This window comes from Oncorhynchus masou, chromosome 29 (genome assembly GCF_036934945.1).
Source record: "Oncorhynchus masou masou isolate Uvic2021 chromosome 29, UVic_Omas_1.1, whole genome shotgun sequence".
In the NCBI taxonomy this organism is placed as follows: domain Eukaryota; kingdom Metazoa; phylum Chordata; class Actinopteri; order Salmoniformes; family Salmonidae; genus Oncorhynchus; species Oncorhynchus masou.
The window spans coordinates 40,451,989-40,470,496 of record NC_088240.1 but is presented as its reverse complement, the minus strand read 5'-3'; the positions used below and the strand labels follow the sequence as shown (position 1 = coordinate 40,470,496).

General features: G+C 42.7%; 1 protein-coding gene across 2 annotated transcripts in view; it reads left to right on the top strand.

Annotated features, from left to right (window-relative positions):
• LOC135519647 (polypeptide N-acetylgalactosaminyltransferase 13-like) overlaps positions 1-18,508 on the top strand; it is a 50,279-nt gene that overhangs the window by 13,857 nt on the left and 17,914 nt on the right. For both annotated transcript variants that reach the window (XM_064944889.1, XM_064944888.1), the window contains exons 3-8: positions 5,232-5,400; positions 9,704-9,870; positions 10,245-10,452; positions 12,042-12,212; positions 14,879-14,996; positions 15,100-15,280. In XM_064944889.1, the coding sequence (XP_064800961.1) occupies positions 5,232-5,400; positions 9,704-9,870; positions 10,245-10,452; positions 12,042-12,212; positions 14,879-14,996; positions 15,100-15,280 (1,014 nt within the window). The remainder of the gene's footprint in view (positions 1-5,231; positions 5,401-9,703; positions 9,871-10,244; positions 10,453-12,041; positions 12,213-14,878; positions 14,997-15,099; positions 15,281-18,508) is intronic.

Genomic DNA, 18,508 nt, shown 5'->3' with positions numbered 1-18,508 from the left:
ATAGGTAAGGAACTCTTTCCGGCCTCGAACAACTCGGCAGAACCGTCTCCGTTTCAGCGACGAGACCACCGCTAATACGGCCGCCGTTTGGAAACCAGTGGAGACTGAAGTACAAACATTCATTTCTAATTGCCCAGCAGGGGTGAAGAGCACAACCCCCCCCCCCCCCTGTACTAATTGCTGATTGCCTCGGAGAGGAGAAACCACTCCCCCTCCAGTACAGCCACTGATTACCAAACAAGTCACAAATTGCTCTGCCCCTCAATCCTGGTCGATGTGTCAACAATCATCTGCAGCATATGAGCAGACAGCAGTTCACACAGCAAGTAGGCCTCTGGGAAGACGGGCAGCACTTCAAGTAGGTGGCCCTAGCTAGCAAAAAAGACTATACTAGACCGCAGTAGATGAAGACAAAAAATATCAGGAGTCCTCGAGCTATAGAATGGCGCACCACATAGCCGCTGTTGCAGTAAGCTCTTAGCACTGTCACTTGTGGATTGCAATACGGTATACTGTATTCGTACTTATTTGTCCATTTAATAACTCAACAAAAGTTTTAAGTAGGCTAATCGATTAATCTCCATTTAAATGTCACCCCCAAAACTGTAAACAGATGTTTTACAGGAAACAGGAAACAGGAATGAAAGAATAGAGCACTCTCGTTTTTGCTCAACACTATTGACCGTGTCTCTACAGACCCGTTGTATGTGAGTGTGAAGACCGTGTAGCAGTAATTGCTGACAAAATCACTGGACAAGGACTAGGGCTGGAGTTACTGCTGTCGTGATCCACGTCAGGGGGTCAGTAATGGGTTTGTTAGGCTGAAGAGCCAGAGAAAAGGGCAGATGCCACAGTCATTTTTTTTATTTCTAAGCCCGAGGATAATATTGAGCTGTTCACTTGAACTTGTGAGGATACTGTGCATGTTTTCATATAGAAATCATTACATTGGTGGGTGTCTGGTCACCTGGAGGCTCTCTCTCTCTCTCTCTCTCTGAAAAACACTGTCGTGAAAAGAGCACGACAATGCCTCTTCCCGCTCCAGAGGCTAAAAATATTTTGCCTGGGCCCTCAGATCCTCAAAAAGTTCTACTGCTGCACCATTGAGAGCATCTTGACTGGCTGCATCACGCTTGGTATGGAAAATGCTTGGCATCCGACCGCAAGGCACTACAGAGAGTAGTGCGTACTGCGCACTACATCACTGGGGCCGAGCTCCCTGACATCAAGGATCTCTATACCAGGTGGTGTCAGAGGAAGGCCCCAAAAAGGCTCAAAGACTCCAGCCACCCAAGCCACAGACTGGTCTCTCTGCTACAGCACGGCAAGCGGTACCAATGCATCAAGTCTGGAACCAACAAGACCCTGAACAGCTTCCTCCCCCAAGTCATAAAACCTCTCAAAAAGACTTCTAAATAGCTAATGAAATTGTTACCTGCAAATGGTTACCTCTGTTGCACTGACTCTATGCACACACACTGTACTCTACCCACAGTCTCACACATACTTACACTGACACCCCAACACGCACACGCGCACACACACCATATGTTTCAAGTTATTAGTTGTGTTGTATGTACAGGATATACATGGTATACACCGTTCAACTAAATGCGTACTTGCAGGTTCCTTCTCGACAATACAATAACAATAAGAAATAATATAAGAGAATAAAACGAACATAAATGAAATGGGTGCCATTTTACGTTAAACCCAACAAAAATGTTTCCAATTACGAATTGGATTCGATGAAAGCTGTGCAAGACAGTAAGCGTTTGGTAATGGGTAAGCCATTGTCAGCAGGCGTCAGAAGTATACAATAGTTACCGAAATCACCTACTCAATAAGCAAATAGCATATTGATTATATGAATAAATGATGTATACGTAGTCAGCATGTCAACATTGTTGGTTCCCAGAACATTCTGTGCCATCTCTGGGTGTACAGTAGAACTGAGTATCTCATCCTGTAAAGAATATCCTCTCGTTGATAAAGCCTCAAAAACAGGAATCGATCAAAAATTCATAACACAGTTTTGACCACATTGTGTTTCAAACCTTCTATAATCTTGGAATTTAAGATATAGTCACTTATCATATGGATACCCGGACTACCTGGCACTGATTATGCCCACACAGTCTCACACATACTTACACTGACACACTGAAGATAGCCCTATTTGGTAAAAGTCCCAAGTCCATATTATGACAAGAACAGCTCAAATAAGCAAAGAGAAACGACAGACCATCATTACTTTAAGACATGAAGGTCAGTCAATGTGGAACATTTCAAGATCTTTGAAAGTTTCCTCAAGTGCAATCGCAGAAACCATCAAGCGCTATGATGAAACTGTCTCTCATGAGGACCGCCACAGGAAAGGAAGACGCAGAGTTACCTCTGCTGCAGAGGATAAGTCCATTAGAGTTAACTGCACCTCAAATTGCAGCCCAAATAAATGCTTCACAGAGTTCAAGTAACAGACACATCTAAACTGTTCAGGGGAGACTGCGTGAATCAGACCTTCATGGTTGAATTGCTGCAAAGAAAGCACTACTAAAAGACAATAATAAGAAGAGACTTGATTGGGCCAAGAAACACGAACAATGGACTTTAGACCAGTGGAACTCTGTACTTTGGTCTGATGAGTCCAAATTTGAGATTTTTGGTTCCAACCGCCATGTCTTTGTGAGATGCAGAGTAGGTGAACGGATTATCTTCTCATGTGTGGTTCCCACCGTGAAGCATGGAGGAGGAGGTGTGATGGTGTGGGGGTCCTTGGCTGGTGACACTGTCTGTGATTTATTTAGAATTCAAGGCACACTTAACCAGCATGGTTACCACAGCATTCTGAAGTGATACGCCATCCTATCTGGTTTGCTCTTAGTGGGACAAAAACATTTTTTCAACAGGACAATGACCCAAAACACACCTCCAGGCTGTGTAAGGGCAATTTGACCAAGGAGAGGGATGGAGTGCTGCATCAGATGACCTGGCCTCCACAATCACCCAACCTCAACCCAATTGAGACGGTTTGGGATGAGTTGGACTGCAGAGTGAAGGAAAAGGAGCCATAGAGTGCTCAGCATATTTGGGAACTCCTACAAGACTGTTGGAAAAGCATTCCTCATGAAGCTGGTTGAGAGAATGCCAAGAGTGTGCAAAGCTGTCATCAAGGCAAAGGGTGGCTGTTTTGAGGAATGTCAAATTTAAAATATATTTAGATTTGTTTAGCACTGTTTTGGCTATTACATGATTCCATATGTTTTATTTTATAGTGTTGACGTCTTCACTATTATTCTACAATGTAGAAAATACTACAAATAAAGAAAAACCCTTGAATGAGTTGGTGTTTTCCAAACCTTTGACTGGTACTGTATGTGTACAGTACAATTACCTCGTACCCCTGCACATCAACTCGTTACTGGTACTCCCTATATATAACCATGTTATTTTCTTCTCCCTATGTTTAACCATGTTATTTTCTACTCCCCTATATATAACCATGTTATTTTGACTTTTTATTTGTTATTCACTGTGTATTTTCTTCCTCGTGTCACTATTTATAATTTTTTAATTAACATTTTATCTTCAACTCTGCATTGTTGGAAAAGGACCTGTAAAGTAAACATTTCACTTTTAGTCTACCCCTGTTGTCTACGAAGCCTGTGACAAGTAACATTGGATTGATTTGATGTACTGTCTCATGAGAAAGAGCGAGACTATGAACAATGTTCGGTCTCAGAAGTCCCTCAGTTGAAGCTGAAATGTTTGTTACCTCCCGATACATTTAGACCCCTTTTTCAATCAGTGAGGTTACAAATATAGTATGTTTCAGACAGTATGGCTGGACTTCATCTCTTTGTGCACCATTTATCTAATGTAGTGTCTGTACAAATAGATTGATGGATGATCTGCGTGGCTGTGGTGGGCATGTGTTAGATGGATAGTTCATTGAATAATCCAGCTCAGCTCTCTCTGCAAGCCCATCAGGTTTAAGCCATTGTCCTAATGGAGGGTGTCACCACCGAGAAGAACCTCGATCAGATCAGAGTCTAAACCTCCACAAGCCCAGCATTGGAGCTCTAGGAGGGTTGACTGGGGATGCGTCCCAAATGCACACTATTCCCTTCATCGTGCACTACTTTTGACCAGGGCCCGTTGGGCTCTGGTCAAAAGTAGCACACTGTAAAGGGAATAGGGTGCCATTTGGAATGCGAAATGGGAATCCTCTTAACCTGGGGCCTGGAGCAAATGTGAATTGTCCCCCATGGAAACCACTGCCTCTGGTTTAAGAGATTATTGGAGTGCGGAGCATAAATCCACTGGAGATTATTTACCTTTGGATAATTGTGAAGCATTGTGGAGCGGTGTGCAGCAGAGGCAGCTTGTTTTCAAGGCTTTAATGCATCTTCAGTAATGCTGATTGATCAGATATATGAGCTGATATTTTTAAACAGCAATGAGGGCTGCTGTTGTAACGCTCTCATTACTTCCTCAGTCATCAGTGAGAGAGAGAGAAGGGCTCACCCTAAATCTCTGGACAAATCCTGGATTTCCCCAACAGGCCCAGATGATGCTTGACTAGGAGGACATGACTGTATGGCACATGATAAGAATAGTAGTTAATGGATCCAGAATGCTTCGTGAAGCTGCATCAGTGTCAGACTGATCAGCATGTCATTGGCTGGTAGGGACATTTTAATGACCTCAGTGTTCAAAGCCTGACGATGTGGCATATTTCATTTTACACTGATATGCGACCAGTCTTTCTCTGTTAGACAAATCAAACTTAGTTTGTCACATGCGCCGAATACAACAAGTGTAGACCTAACCGTGAAATGCTTACTTACAAGCCCTTAACCAACAGTACAGTTTACCAAATAAACTAAAGTAAAAAATAATACAAATGTAACACAATAAAATAACAATAACGAGGCTATATACAAGGGGTACCGGTACCGAGTGATCTGAGGTCAATATTTCTCTGTTAGAAACACTCTAGTCTACAGCACGCTTAATTTGCTCACGGTTCATTTTATTAAGTTAATTTGCTTGCCCGCAGTTCTGTACCTTTAGTAATATATACACTATAATAGTTGTAGCTACATTTAGCAGATTTCAGTAGCTGAAGTTGAATGTTTGGACCTCCCGCTTCCATTGAAACAACAGTGAAATATCACATTTAACACGGAAGTGTAAAATATGCAACATGTCTCCCTATTGTTTCGCAGCAGTCATGTCGCGAGCCCACGAGGGCCCGGGGGAGATGGGGAAAGCGGTGGTTATCGCAAAGGACGAGCAGGAGAAAATGAAGGAGCTCTTTAAGATTAACCAGTTCAATCTGATGGCCAGTGACATGATTGCTCTCAACAGGAGTCTGCCGGACGTGAGACTGGACGGGTGAGTGAACTCGGCCTTTTCCCAGACACACACTGTGAATTACCCCCGCTGACCTCTTTACTCGGCACTACACACACCACCCACTATAACAACCCTGTAGCCGTCTACCGCTACACCTCAGAAGCCCTAATACCTCCACTTTGCCTCGCGACATGCTCCGGTTCTCAAAAAGGGGGCCCACATTTTGGATCTACTTTCTGCCCTTTTCACTAGTCGTTGTTTTAGTCCAGAAACTTCCGCTGAATTCACTGGAAACCACACTACGCTGACACACAACTTTGAGAATGACAACATGGCGTGTCATTTTAGGAGCAGCCGCAGCAATGCGTAGCAAAAGAGGCTGTCTGCCAAATAACTAAGGTTCAACAGAACATTTTGATATCGTCTGGAATGAACCAATTTGTTAACTTTGATTAAGACGACCCGTTGGGGCAGAATGAAAGGAGATATTAAACGTTTCACACTGCGCCTCACCCCCCTTTTAAGTCCTCAGACTCCTCAGGATTCATTCCATGATGTAACATACTCTAATTCACTGGTGGCTGGTGAGGGGACGAGGACTCATAGTAATGACTGGAATGGAATAAATGGAGCAGCATCTAACTCATGGAAACCATGTGTTTGATGTTTTTCATACCATTCCGCTTATTCCGTTCCGGCGATTACAAGGAGGCCGTCATCCCATTTCAAAGTGCCACCAGACACCACTGCTCTAATTGAAGAACATTAGACTCAAAGAGATTATTTGCCCGTGTGGTATCCATCACAGTCTTCGTGTGTTTACTTCAGCCGTGACAGTCTGAATGGGAGAAGGGCTTTGTTTACTGTCGCCCAAGACCTACTAGAGCTGGATAATGAAAACCCAAAGAGCAATTTGGGTGAAATATGATCCACATTTATCTTGAGCAGCTGATCGAGAGACAGGTCTTCTCTCCGGGAGACAGCCCAGTGATTTCGTGTTTCTGTGTTCCTACAGGACATTCTTTGTCCACTGTTCTTTAGAATGTGCTCTTTGTGGTATTGAAAATAGGAACATTGTCAATACAACAATATAAAAAAACGATGCAGGGAATGTAAGTATATGCCAATACTGTGAACATTGTCTATATTGTTTATATATTACCCACCGCCTCGAAAATCAACTGTCCCCCCATGGGGTTTACATTGCTATACCATTTTATATGAAAAGTTATCACACAAAAAAGGAACATTTTCAATATATGTGAACACTGCACGCACTCCATTTCACACATGTACAAGGATTGTCCTAAGTTTAATTCTTGTAGATTTAGAGAATTATGAATTCCACTTTAATGAACTAGTCCTATCGTATATTTAAGCAATAAGGCACCTCAGGGGTTTGTGGTATATGGCCAATATATAAGGGCTGTATCCAGGCACTCCGCTTTGTGTCGTGCGTAAGAACAGCAATTAGCCGTGGTATATTGGGCATATACCACAAACCCCTGAGGTGCCATATTGCTAATGTAAACTGGTTATCAATGTAATTAGAGCAGTAAAAATACATGTTTTTTTCATACCCGTAGTATATGGTTTGATATACAATGGATATCAGCCAATCAGCATTCAGGGTTTTAACCACCCAGTTTATAATGAAGAATTTGTACAAAATGGAGAGCGAAAGAGCCATAGATCTAGGTCTGTGGTCTGTTGATTTTATTTCACCCCAAGAGAGTGCCAAGCTGCAGAATCGTACTAATTGCATCTCAAAATCTTCCTCAAACTCGCCAGTACACCTTGGAACGTTATTAAAGAACTCAGCTTGGCTTTGCAAGACTGTGAGAGAGAGAGGGTTATTGTCATGGGGTGTAATAGGCAGTGGTTGAAAGAAAGAAGATGATCGCTCAGTGGCTAGTAGCTAGCTACCCTGGTGCTCCCATTCTGTCAGTCTGTCCTGTCACCCGTAGTGGGGTGAATGGGATAAACCTACTGTCCGCTCCAATCGCCTGTCACCTCCCACTTCCAACCCGGCTGCCTCCTCTCTATCTGTAATGCACCCTCCTCATACTTTATTTAACATTACAATCTACACTACATGACAGGCTTGCCCTGCCCTTGGTCTGTATCTCTGGGGGTGTGTGACTGCATCCCAAATGGCACCCTATTCCCTACAGTGCCTTTGTAAAAGTATTCATATTCCTTGACTTTGTCCACATTGTGTTGTGTTACATCCAGAAACACAGCCTACAAAACAAAACCCCAATCATGACAAAGTGAAAACATGTTATTACATTTTTTTAGTATTTTTTTTTTGAAAATGAAATACAGAAATATCTAATTTTAAGCATCTTTGTCAGAGATTATAGCTGTGAGTCTTTCTGGGTAGGTCTCTAAGAGCTTTCCACATCTGCATTGTACAAGATTTTCCCATTATTCTTCAAGCTCTGTCAAATTGGTTGTTGATCTTTGCTGGACAACCAATTGAGGTCTTGCCATAGATTTTCAAGTAGATTTAAGTCAAAACTGTAACTAGGCCACTCCAGTGTTGCCTTGTATTTGATGTTTTGTCCTGCTGAAAGGTGAATTCATCTCCCAGTGTCTGGTGGAAGGCAGACTGAACCAGGTTTTCATTTAAGATTTTGCCTGTGTTTTTTCTACCCCCCCCCCAGTCCTTAACGATTACAAGCATGATTCAGCCACCACTATGCTCGAAAAATATAAAGTGGTTCTCAGTAATGTATTGGATTTGCCCCAAATATAACACTTTGTACTCAAGACAAAAAAGTGAGTTGCTTTGCTACATGTTTTGCAACGTTACTTTAATGGCTTGTTGCAGACAGGATGCAAGTTTCTGAATATTTTTTATTCTGTACAGGCTTCCCTTTCCTTCTGTCAATTAGGTTCGTATTGTGGAGTAACTACAATGTTGTTGATCCATCCTCAGTTTTCTCCTATTACAGCCATTCATCTCTGTAGGAGTTTTAAAGTCACCATTGGCCTCATGGTGGAATCCCAGAGCGATTTCCTTTCTTATTTCTACCCATCTACCAATGGGAGCCCTTCTTTACGAGGCTTTGGAAAACCTCCCCGGTCTTTGTGGTTGAATCTGTGTTTGAAATTCACTGCTCGACTGAGGGACCTTACAGATAATTGCATGTGAGAGATGAGGCAGTCATTCAAAAATCACGTTAAACTTTATTATTGCACACAGAGTGAGTCCATGCAACTTATTATGTGACTTGTTAAGCACATTTGTACTCCTGAACTTGATTAGGCCATGACAAAAGGGGTTGAATACTGATTGACTCAAGATATTTCCGCGTTTCCTTTTTAATTCATTAGTAAGAAATTCAATAAACATAATTCCACTTTGACATTACGGGGTATAATGTGTATGTCTGCGACCAAAAATGGCAGTTTAATCTGTTTTTAAATTCAGGCTGTAACACTACAAAATGTGGGGAAAATGAAGGGGTGTGAATACTTTCTGAAGGCAGTGTATGTCAGCCCTGGTCAGAAGTAGTGGTCTATATAAGGAATAAGGTGCCATTTGGGACACATCCCTGTGTGTGTGGAGCAGCATGCCATTTTTAGCATAGCACAGTGTTCAAATCAAATCACATTTTATTGGTCACATACACATGTTTAGCAGATGTTATTGCAGGTGTAGCGAAATGCTTGTGTTTCTAGCTTCATCAGTACAGTAATATCTAACAAGTAATATCTAACAATTTCACAACAATACACACACATTTTAAGTAAAGGAATGGAATTAAGAGTTTATAAATATTTGGACGAGCAATGTCGGAGCGGCATGGACTAGAATACATGGAGATATAGAATACAGTATATACATATGAGATGAGTAGTGCAAAATATGTAAACATCATTAAAGTGACTAGTGTTACAAGTATTAAAGTGGACAGTGATTTCAAGTCTATGTATGTAGGGCAGCACTCTCTGAGGTGCTATATTCATGTAATTTCTGCTGAGATGAGCTTTTAAATGGACAGTCATAGAAGCAACAACTGGAAATCTATGGGAAAAAATAGCATGTCATTGTGCTGACGTCTAGAAGCGATGCACCCTTGCCACCACTGCTGAAAAAAATCCTGGGAGAAACACTGGTGCAGCATATACTAAGTCTTGTCAACTTCGGCTTTGTTTGAAAGCAGTTCATTTTGTTACAACGCTCTGAGGTAAATTTCAGCCACATATATTTTACATTCACAAGCATGTCACACAACTATGCTCACTGTTGATAGCATTCTACTGTCGACACGCATCAGGAGTAGCAGCCTATTTGACCTCTTAACCAGAGCTCTCGTTGTCCGTCCATCAGTTGCAAGACGAAGGTCTACGCGGACGATCTCCCCGACACCAGTATAGTGATCGTGTTCCACAACGAGGCGTGGAGCACCCTGCTCCGCACTGTCCACAGTGTCATCAACCGCTCGCCACGGCACCTGCTGCAGGAGATCCTGCTGGTGGACGACGCCAGTGAGAGAGGTACTGTAGCTGGGTCCAGCCTAAACCATCAACTAACTAGCGTCACTGAGTTTAAAGGGTCACTCTGGGATTAATACATGCAGTTCTTAGTATTGTGTGATAGTATCGATGCAAAGTTTGAAAGACAATCGGCCCTTGATAATTGGGAATGAATAGGGAAAACAACACTGCACAATGAAGTTCTATGGGAGTTTGAAACATGTCTGTAACATGTCTGTAACGTTCTTTGTATTAAAGGATAATAATATATCACATTTTGAAAGAAAATCGGCACTTGCCTTGATAACTGTGAATGAACGCAGGAAAAACACCAAACAATTAAGTTATTTCGGGCGTTTGAAACATGTCCTCTCTGATGTGTCCTCTTCTGTCAGACTTCTTGGGAAAGAAGCTGGAGAACTATGCTCGTACCCTGGAGGTTCCCGTGCGGGTCCTGCGGATGGAGCAGCGAACGGGGCTGATCCGGGCCAGGCTAAGAGGGGCAGCTGCCACACGGGGACAGGTCATCACCTTCCTGGACGCCCACTGTGAATGCACAGTGGGCTGGCTGGAGCCTCTGCTGGCCAGGATCAAAGAGGACCGGTAAGGAGCTTCACCATCACCCCCGCTCCATGTAAATGGAACACACGGCAATGGATAGACATGGGGGTGCTGAGACTCGAAAGCAAATCATCTCTGCTCTGTTCTCTTCCTGCTGCCTCAGTGAGATGCTAACTCATTAGCCTTCCGCTTGTGTTCTGTGTCGTCTGAAAACTGATCTGACGTTAATGGTAGACAGCTCGACTTTATAGCAGGCAACGACACCAATGCCCACTGACAGCTGTGTGCCCCATAGCTGAGTGGCAGCTTGTTTTGTCACAACGCTGTCTGTCGCTTCTTTATACCGTGGGAGATACAGTAGAATGTGATTGCACTGAGTCAGTTGTTGGTGGCTATTTGTAAGTGACAGCAGGGTTTAAATCCTATTATTTTGGAGTCGTGGTTATATTAATGAAGTAATGGTGGGGTTATTCTAATCCTGTTTCAGGATTGCACTTGCTTGTTCGGTGGGTGAAGGGTTCCTTCTACATGAAAGGGAGAAAGTGTAGATGGACTGAAAATGTATTTGCCCCCCCCCCTCCCCCTTATCTCTCTTATCTGGTGTCAGACATCTACCCATTTTGCCTCAGGTGCCAGGCAGATATTAGTTTAGTATTACCGAGGAGATTATATTATGGAGCCATTACACTTTTACGACCCTGCACGTTTATTGACGTGTAAAAGTAGGTGCCGGAGCATAAAAGTGCACAAGCACTGATTAGATTTAGACCAGGAAGTGAAGTGGATGCTGAGTGAAGGGGAAGCGTTGAATGAATTCCCTGCAGCACCTAGAGGTTGTGTGAGTCCCAAGTGGCACCCTATTTCCCTACGTAGTACACTAGTTTTGACCAAAGCCCTATGGGCCCGGGTCGAAAGTAGTGCACTAGGGAATAGGGTGCCATTTGAGACGCAAGCCTTAAAGGTTACCTTCAGCTTTACTATAAAACTCCAACTGAAGCAAACCGTCTGAGGCCACACATCCATACTGTATTGTCATTGTCAACATAATCAACATGCATATATTCCATTTCCTTTGACTGTAAGTAGCTTCCCACTGAAGCCATATGTTACCTCCGGTCAGTGTTGTTCTCCTAATGGATATGTTTATAATGAGTATGGACCAGCCGATGATTTACTAATATTGAAATAAACCAATAATGAAGCTGGGGATAATGCCACCGCTGTAGAAATGTATGGTCAGCAGTTAGCTATTTGTCTCGGCGCTCACCTGAAGAATGAACAGTTATAGCACCATTAGCTTTGTAAATTATTTATTCATTTATTATTTATTTTGTGGATGAATTAATGCTGTTGGCTCTGCCAGCCAAGCAGTTTAATATAACCAGGCGTGGAATATTGTTAATGGAAATGACACAAAGTTTTGGGGTTTAAGGAAAGAAAGTGAATAAATTGAAGAGACTGCACAGTCCTACAAAGTCATTTTCTGAAGTTGATTCCACATGTAATTTCTCTAGGGCTTTCTTTCACTATTTCCTGTCAAATGAACGCTTTCGATTTCTCCGTGGTTGTTTAGACTGTCAATGTATTTCTTGTCAAGTGAATGGCTTATCTTTCTCTTCGTGGTTGTTTAGGAGATCTGTGGTATGTCCTATAATCGATGTGATCAGCGACGAGACGTTTGAATACATGGCAGGCTCAGACATGACCTACGGAGGATTCAACTGGAAGCTGAATTTCCGTTGGTACCCTGTGCCTCAGAGAGAAATGGACAGGCGCAAAGGGGACAGGACATTACCACTCAGGTACACACAGGACACATACTATATATGCCTTTATCTGTTGCCCGAGTTGAAATGAGTTTATTTGGCACCCTATTCCCTTTGAAGTGCCCTACTTTTGTAAAGGTAGGGCACTAATAAAGCAGGGGTGCTCGACTCTTACCCTATGAGGTCCGGACCCTACAGGTCTACTTGACAACTAATTGCACGCACCTGGTGTCACAGGCCTAAATCAGTCCCTGATTAGAGGGGAACAATAAAAAAAATGTAGTGGAGGACAGTGACATTAATGACCAGTTTACTGAAAAGACTCGTAAAGACAACAAATATTTGCTCTCTAGCGTTATCATTTCAGGTGAGAGTAGGTTGTTTGTAGTGCTGGGAAGTCGCAGAGCTGACATCATTGGTGTGGATTTCTTTAGAAGCCGTCTTCTCCGATAGCTGTCAGAGCTGCATCATTTGGAGATAGATTGCATTGCTGTGAAATACTGATTTAGCTGTGAGGCCAATGTTTTTTTTTTAATATGTTTTTTTTGTTGTTGTTATTTGATACAAGAGTTGTAGTTTCACGGTGTAGCTAGTTTCATTTTGGAATACAAGAAAAATAGATCAGTGGAGCTGGTGCTGCAAAAATATTGGCACACCTCTCCATCAATTATATTTTATTGGACAGAGCAACAACATGGTATTATGATGGTGTCCCTCAATGCTTCATAAATCTTCTAAATTTTCATTGTCTTAAAAGAAGATTGTCATCTCCAAGCCCCTAGCGGTGTCTGTTTGCTTCTTTTTAGCAGAATGAAAACGGCAGAGAGCGGATCAAACAATGAAATAGTCATTTTGCATTGAGATTGTCAGTCTAGGTCAGGTTTTTTTGTGTGTGAAATGGTAGTGTCCAAAGTGCCCATTTGTTTGATGAAGAGCTAGGCAATTAATCATGTCTTGCTGTCTTATTTCCAAAGCCCCCAGACATTTTATTTTTTATTTTTTTTGTTTCGCCTTTATTTAACCAGGTAGGCCAGTTGAGAACAAGTTCTCATTTACAACTGCGACCTGACCAAGATAAAGCAAAGAAGTGCGACACAAACAAGAACACAGAGTTACACATGGAATAAACACACATACAGTCAATAACACAATAGAACAAGTCTATATACAGTGTGTGCAAACGGCGTAAGGAGGTAAGGCAATAAATAGGCCATAGCAGCGAAGTAATTACAATTTAGCAAATTAACACTGGAGTGACAGATGAGCAGATGATGATTTGCAAGTAGAAATACTGGTGTGCAAAAGAGCAGAAAAGGTTAATAAAAACAATATGGGGATGAGGTAGGTAGTTGGATGGGCTATTTACAGATGGGCTGTGTACAGCTGCAGCGATCGTTAAGCTGCTCTGATAGCTGATGCTTAAAGTTAGTGAGGGAGATATACGCCTCCAACTTCAGCGATTTTTGCAATTCATTCCAGTCATTGGCAGCAGAGAACTGGAGGGAAAGGCGGCCAAACGAGGTGTTGGCTTTGGGGATGACCAGTGAGATATACCTGCTGGAGCGCGTGCTACGGGTGGGTGGTGTTATGGTGACCAGTGAGCTGAGATAAGGCGAAGCTTTAGCTAGCAAAGACTTATAGATGACCTGGAACCAGTGGGTCTGGCGACGAATATGTAGCGAGGGCCAGCCGACAAGAGCATACAGGTCGCAGTGGTGGATGGTATATGGGGCTTTGGTGACAAAACAGATGGTTCTGTGATAGACTGCATCCAGTTTGCTGAGTAGAGTGTGGGAGGCTATTTTGTAAATGGCATCGCCAAAGTCGAGGATTGGTAGGATGGTCAGTTTTACGAGGGTATGTTTGGCAGCGTGAGTGAAGGATGCTTTGTTGCGAAATAGGAAGCAAATTCTAGATTTAATTTTGGATTAGAGATGCTTAATGTGAGTCTGGAAGGAGAGTTTACAGTCTAGCAGACACCTAGGTATTTGTAGTTGTCCACATATTCTAAGTCAGAACCATCCAAAGTAATTGTGCTGGCAGCGATCTGTTGAAAAGCATGCATTTCATTTTACGAGCGTTTAAAAGCAGTTGGAGGCCACAGAAGGAGTGTTGTATGGCATTGAAGCTCGTTTGGAGGTTTGTTAACACAGTGTCCAAAGAAGGGCCAGATGTATACAGAATGGTGCCGTCTGCGTAGAGGTGGATCAAGGAATCACCCACAGCAAGAGCGACATTGTTGATATATACAGAGAAAAGAGTTTGCCCGAGAATTGAACCCTGTGGTACCCCCATAGAGACTGCCGGAGGTCCGGATCACGGGCCCTCAAATTTGACACACTGAACTCTATCTGAGAAGTAGTTGGTGAACCAGGCGAGGCAGTCATTTGAGAAACCAATGCTGTTGAGTCTACCGATAAGAATATGGTGATTGACAGAGTCGAAAGCCTTGGCCAGGTTGATGAAGACGGCTGCACAGTACTGTCTTTTTATTGATGGTGGTTATGATATCGTTTAGTACCTTGAGAGTGGCTGAGGTGCCCCCGTGACCAGCTGGGCATCCTGTCCATCGAGCAATATTGTTCAGCAATATTACTGTATGTTATTGATTATTTGTAAGCGGATCCGTTTCTCACTTTGTAAGATAGGTGTCTCTTGTAAAATGTGTTCCTTTATCCACTCTCATTGTTTTTCTCTTGTAGAACCCCTACTATGGCTGGAGGGTTATTCTCTATTGACCGGACATATTTTGATGAAATTGGCACGTACGATCCAGGGATGGACATTTGGGGCGGAGAGAACTTGGAGATGTCTTTCAGAGTGAGTGGTTAAGAATAGATGGCTCTGCCGGGTTATTATGACAATGATTGTGTGGGTGTGTCTGTGTGACCACATGTGTGTGTGTGACCACTTGTATGTGCAGATCTGGCAGTGTGGCGGCTCGCTGGAGATTATAACATGTTCCCACGTGGGTCATGTGTTCCGGAAGGCCACCCCATACAGCTTCCCTGGGGGCACTGGCCAAGTCATCAACAAGAACAACAGGCGATTGGCCGAGGTGTGGATGGACGGCTTCAAAGACTTCTTCTACATCATATCACCAGGTACGCTACCACGCTTCCGTTTGAACCTGTTGTCTGTCATCGGGTGGGAATGCATATGGAGTGGGAATGCAAACCTGGGTTCAAATACCCATTTGATGTGGGGAGTTTCCTGGCGCAATGGAACCAATAGAATTATTGGAAAATGTAAAACCCCGCCCACCTGGCACTCTTGGCTGACTAAAGCAAACTAAAGCGATGTAATATATTTCAAATAGTAGTTAAACCCAAGTCTGATGGAGTGGCAATGCATATGGTCTGGTAAATCGCTGCGCTCCGAGCATGTACTTTAAGTGTGAAATCAGCCTCTTGCCATCATGTTGGGTATAGACTGTTTGTTTTTTTTAGCAACGAAACCGATGCGTCAGCAACGAAGGGGCAAAACAGACTGGGTTGGCTAAGATTGTTGACATGAAAACTCCCAGCTAGCACATAACGTTCTGAGAACCATATGTATCTTAGAGCTTGGTGAGAGCGTGCTTGTCCTATGGTTGTTTTGCATATAACCTTCCCACAACGTTCTGGGAGTTGTGCAGGATGCCCAGTTCAATGAAGGCATGTCACAATAAAAGAGAAATGTGTTATGATGATTATTAATGCCTAAAGCCAATGAATTTCCATGTGTCCTGTCTGTGCTTGGAGTTCACAGTTAACTTATAAGCTCGTGGTGTTATTATAAGTCTTATTGAAACATGTTCTCAGAACGTTATTTAAATACCTTCAAATAACCTTTAATATCCCGTCTTATAATGTTAATTAAACCTCACAGGAAAACTTTCAGGGAACCATAGTAAAAAAAAAAATGGATCCTCCCAGCAATCTAAAAATTCATCATTCCCAGAGTAGATGAAATGTTCACTTCTGTTCTCAGAACAATTCAAAAACGTTCAGTTTTGCTCGTCAGGAAACGCATGTCTTAGTTCCCAGAACCAATGGGAAACTAAAACGTACAGTACGTTCCCACAACTTCCAAGGAACCAAATGTTATAGCTGGGATATATTTTGTCTCTAAATGTTTATTGAAAACATAAATACAGGTGCACAGTGAGCGATTGTTGTCTCATATGCATTGTCACAGTTGTTGGTTAGCTAGCTAGAGATTTTGAGCCATATTAGCATAAACATGACATCAGTCAAAACAAGGTATCAATAACAATATACAACGAGCTGGAACGAGCCCACTACAATTCCCCATATGGCAGCTTCGTATCATTGTTGCGAGCTATTTGACCCTTCAGAATCATAACAACATCCTCCTTCCGGGCCACATCAATGCACGCGCCACCCGCCACAGTGGCATGTAGGTGGGTTCTGAAAATAGGCATCTCCTGTCGTTTTGCATTCACCTCGTGACTGTTATTATTCTGCTTACATGCATAGAATACATAGTATTTGGATATTATTGGTTAGTGTAGCCTCCTATACCAATACTATGCATGTCAGGCACCATAACACCTTTCGCTTGTCTTAGAGGAGTGTATATATATATATTTTTTTTCACAGCCAATTCCTCATTACTGTATGTTTTTCAGGCCAGGGTCATTTCTCCTTTGTACTGTACTGAATGCCTTGAGCTCTGTAACTAGAGGATATGTAGCAAAATGGTTGGAAAGGGAAGCAACCTGTACCATATCTTGTTAAACAAAAATTATGTATATTCATTTTATATTTTTGTTTGTATTTCATACATGTTTTTTATTTTAGGGGGGGGGGGTAGATCAGCTTTCATATTGCGGGATAGATTGTCGCTTCCAGTACTGTATCTTGCTATATTTGACCTTCCTACTCTGGCTCACGTTGCTTCTCCTCCTGGTCTCATTGAGTCTCAAGTACAATATGTCTTTGTTCTACTGTTCTTTGCATTCATTCGTCTTCCGGTGAGTTCCTACGCTGCTCTTGACGTGCCAAACAAGGCAGGATCATTGCGTTATGTTCAACTGCATGTCTCCACACTTTGATGTTTTATTCATTGGAATAGTGCTATACTAAGTATCCTTCAAGATGTTCGACTGGAGATTTCCGGGAAATTGCGTTCACCTATTCAAGGGAGACTGTTGCTGTTTATGATCTCATGGGAAGCTCAGACAATGTTGTCCCCACAGCCTAGCGATGCAATACGATTGGCAAGAGATTGGCAGCTGAGTATCCAAGTAATGTTGGAGCCAAGTTATGAGATGAGATTTATGCAGTACCTTGCCAATATCTAGTTACATTTTGCTTGAAAGGCACCCTTTCCATCTTTCCAGAATGCTCTTTAGTCTGTCTTCTGAGGAGTCAATGGGGGCTCAGTACCCTAAGTGATTCCTGAAATAGCATACTCGCAGGATCCGGTCGGCATTGAGTGTCTGCTCTTCCAGGATATAACAGGGGATGATCAGGTCAGGGCAGCTCCACTGTTAGTGCATATCCCAAATGGCACTCTATTCCCTTTATCAGGAGTGGGCAAACGTTTTTTTGTGCTTTTGGGACAGAAAAAGGACAGTTGTTTGAAAATAAATATATAGGTATATAGGTATATATTTTGAACAAGAAAAATAAATGCAAAATGCAATTTTACTGAGTTACAGTTCGTATAAGGAAAATCGGTCAATTTAAATAAATAAATGAGGTCCTAATCTATGGATTTCACATAACTGGGCAGGTTCGCAGCTATGGGTGGGCCTGGGAGGGCATAGGCCCACCCACTGGGGAGCCAGGCCCGGCCAATCAGACTGATGTTTTCCCCATGAAAGGGCTTTATTACTTCTCAGTTTCATCAGCTGTCTGGGTGGCTGGTCTCAGATGATCCCGCAGGTGAAGAAGCCAGATGTGGAGATCCTGGGCTGGCGTGGTTACACGTGGTGTGCGGTTGTGAGGCCGGTTGGACATACTGCCAAATTCTGTAAAACGACATTGGAGGCGGCTTATGGTAGAGAAATTAACATTAAATTCTCTGGCAACAGCTCTGGTGGACACTCCTGCAGTCAGCATGCCAATTGCAAAAACTTGAGACATCTGTGGCATTGTGTTGTGTGACAAAAAAAAACTGTACAGTGGCCTCTTATTGACCCCAGCACAAGGTGCACCTGTGTAATGATCATGCTGTTTAATCGTCTTCTTCAAATGCCACACCTGTCCACACCTGTGCACAAGATTTGAGAGAAATAAGCTTTTTGTGCATATGGATCATTTCTGGGATCTTTTATTTCACCTCATGAAACATGGGACTTTACACTTTACATGTTGCATTTA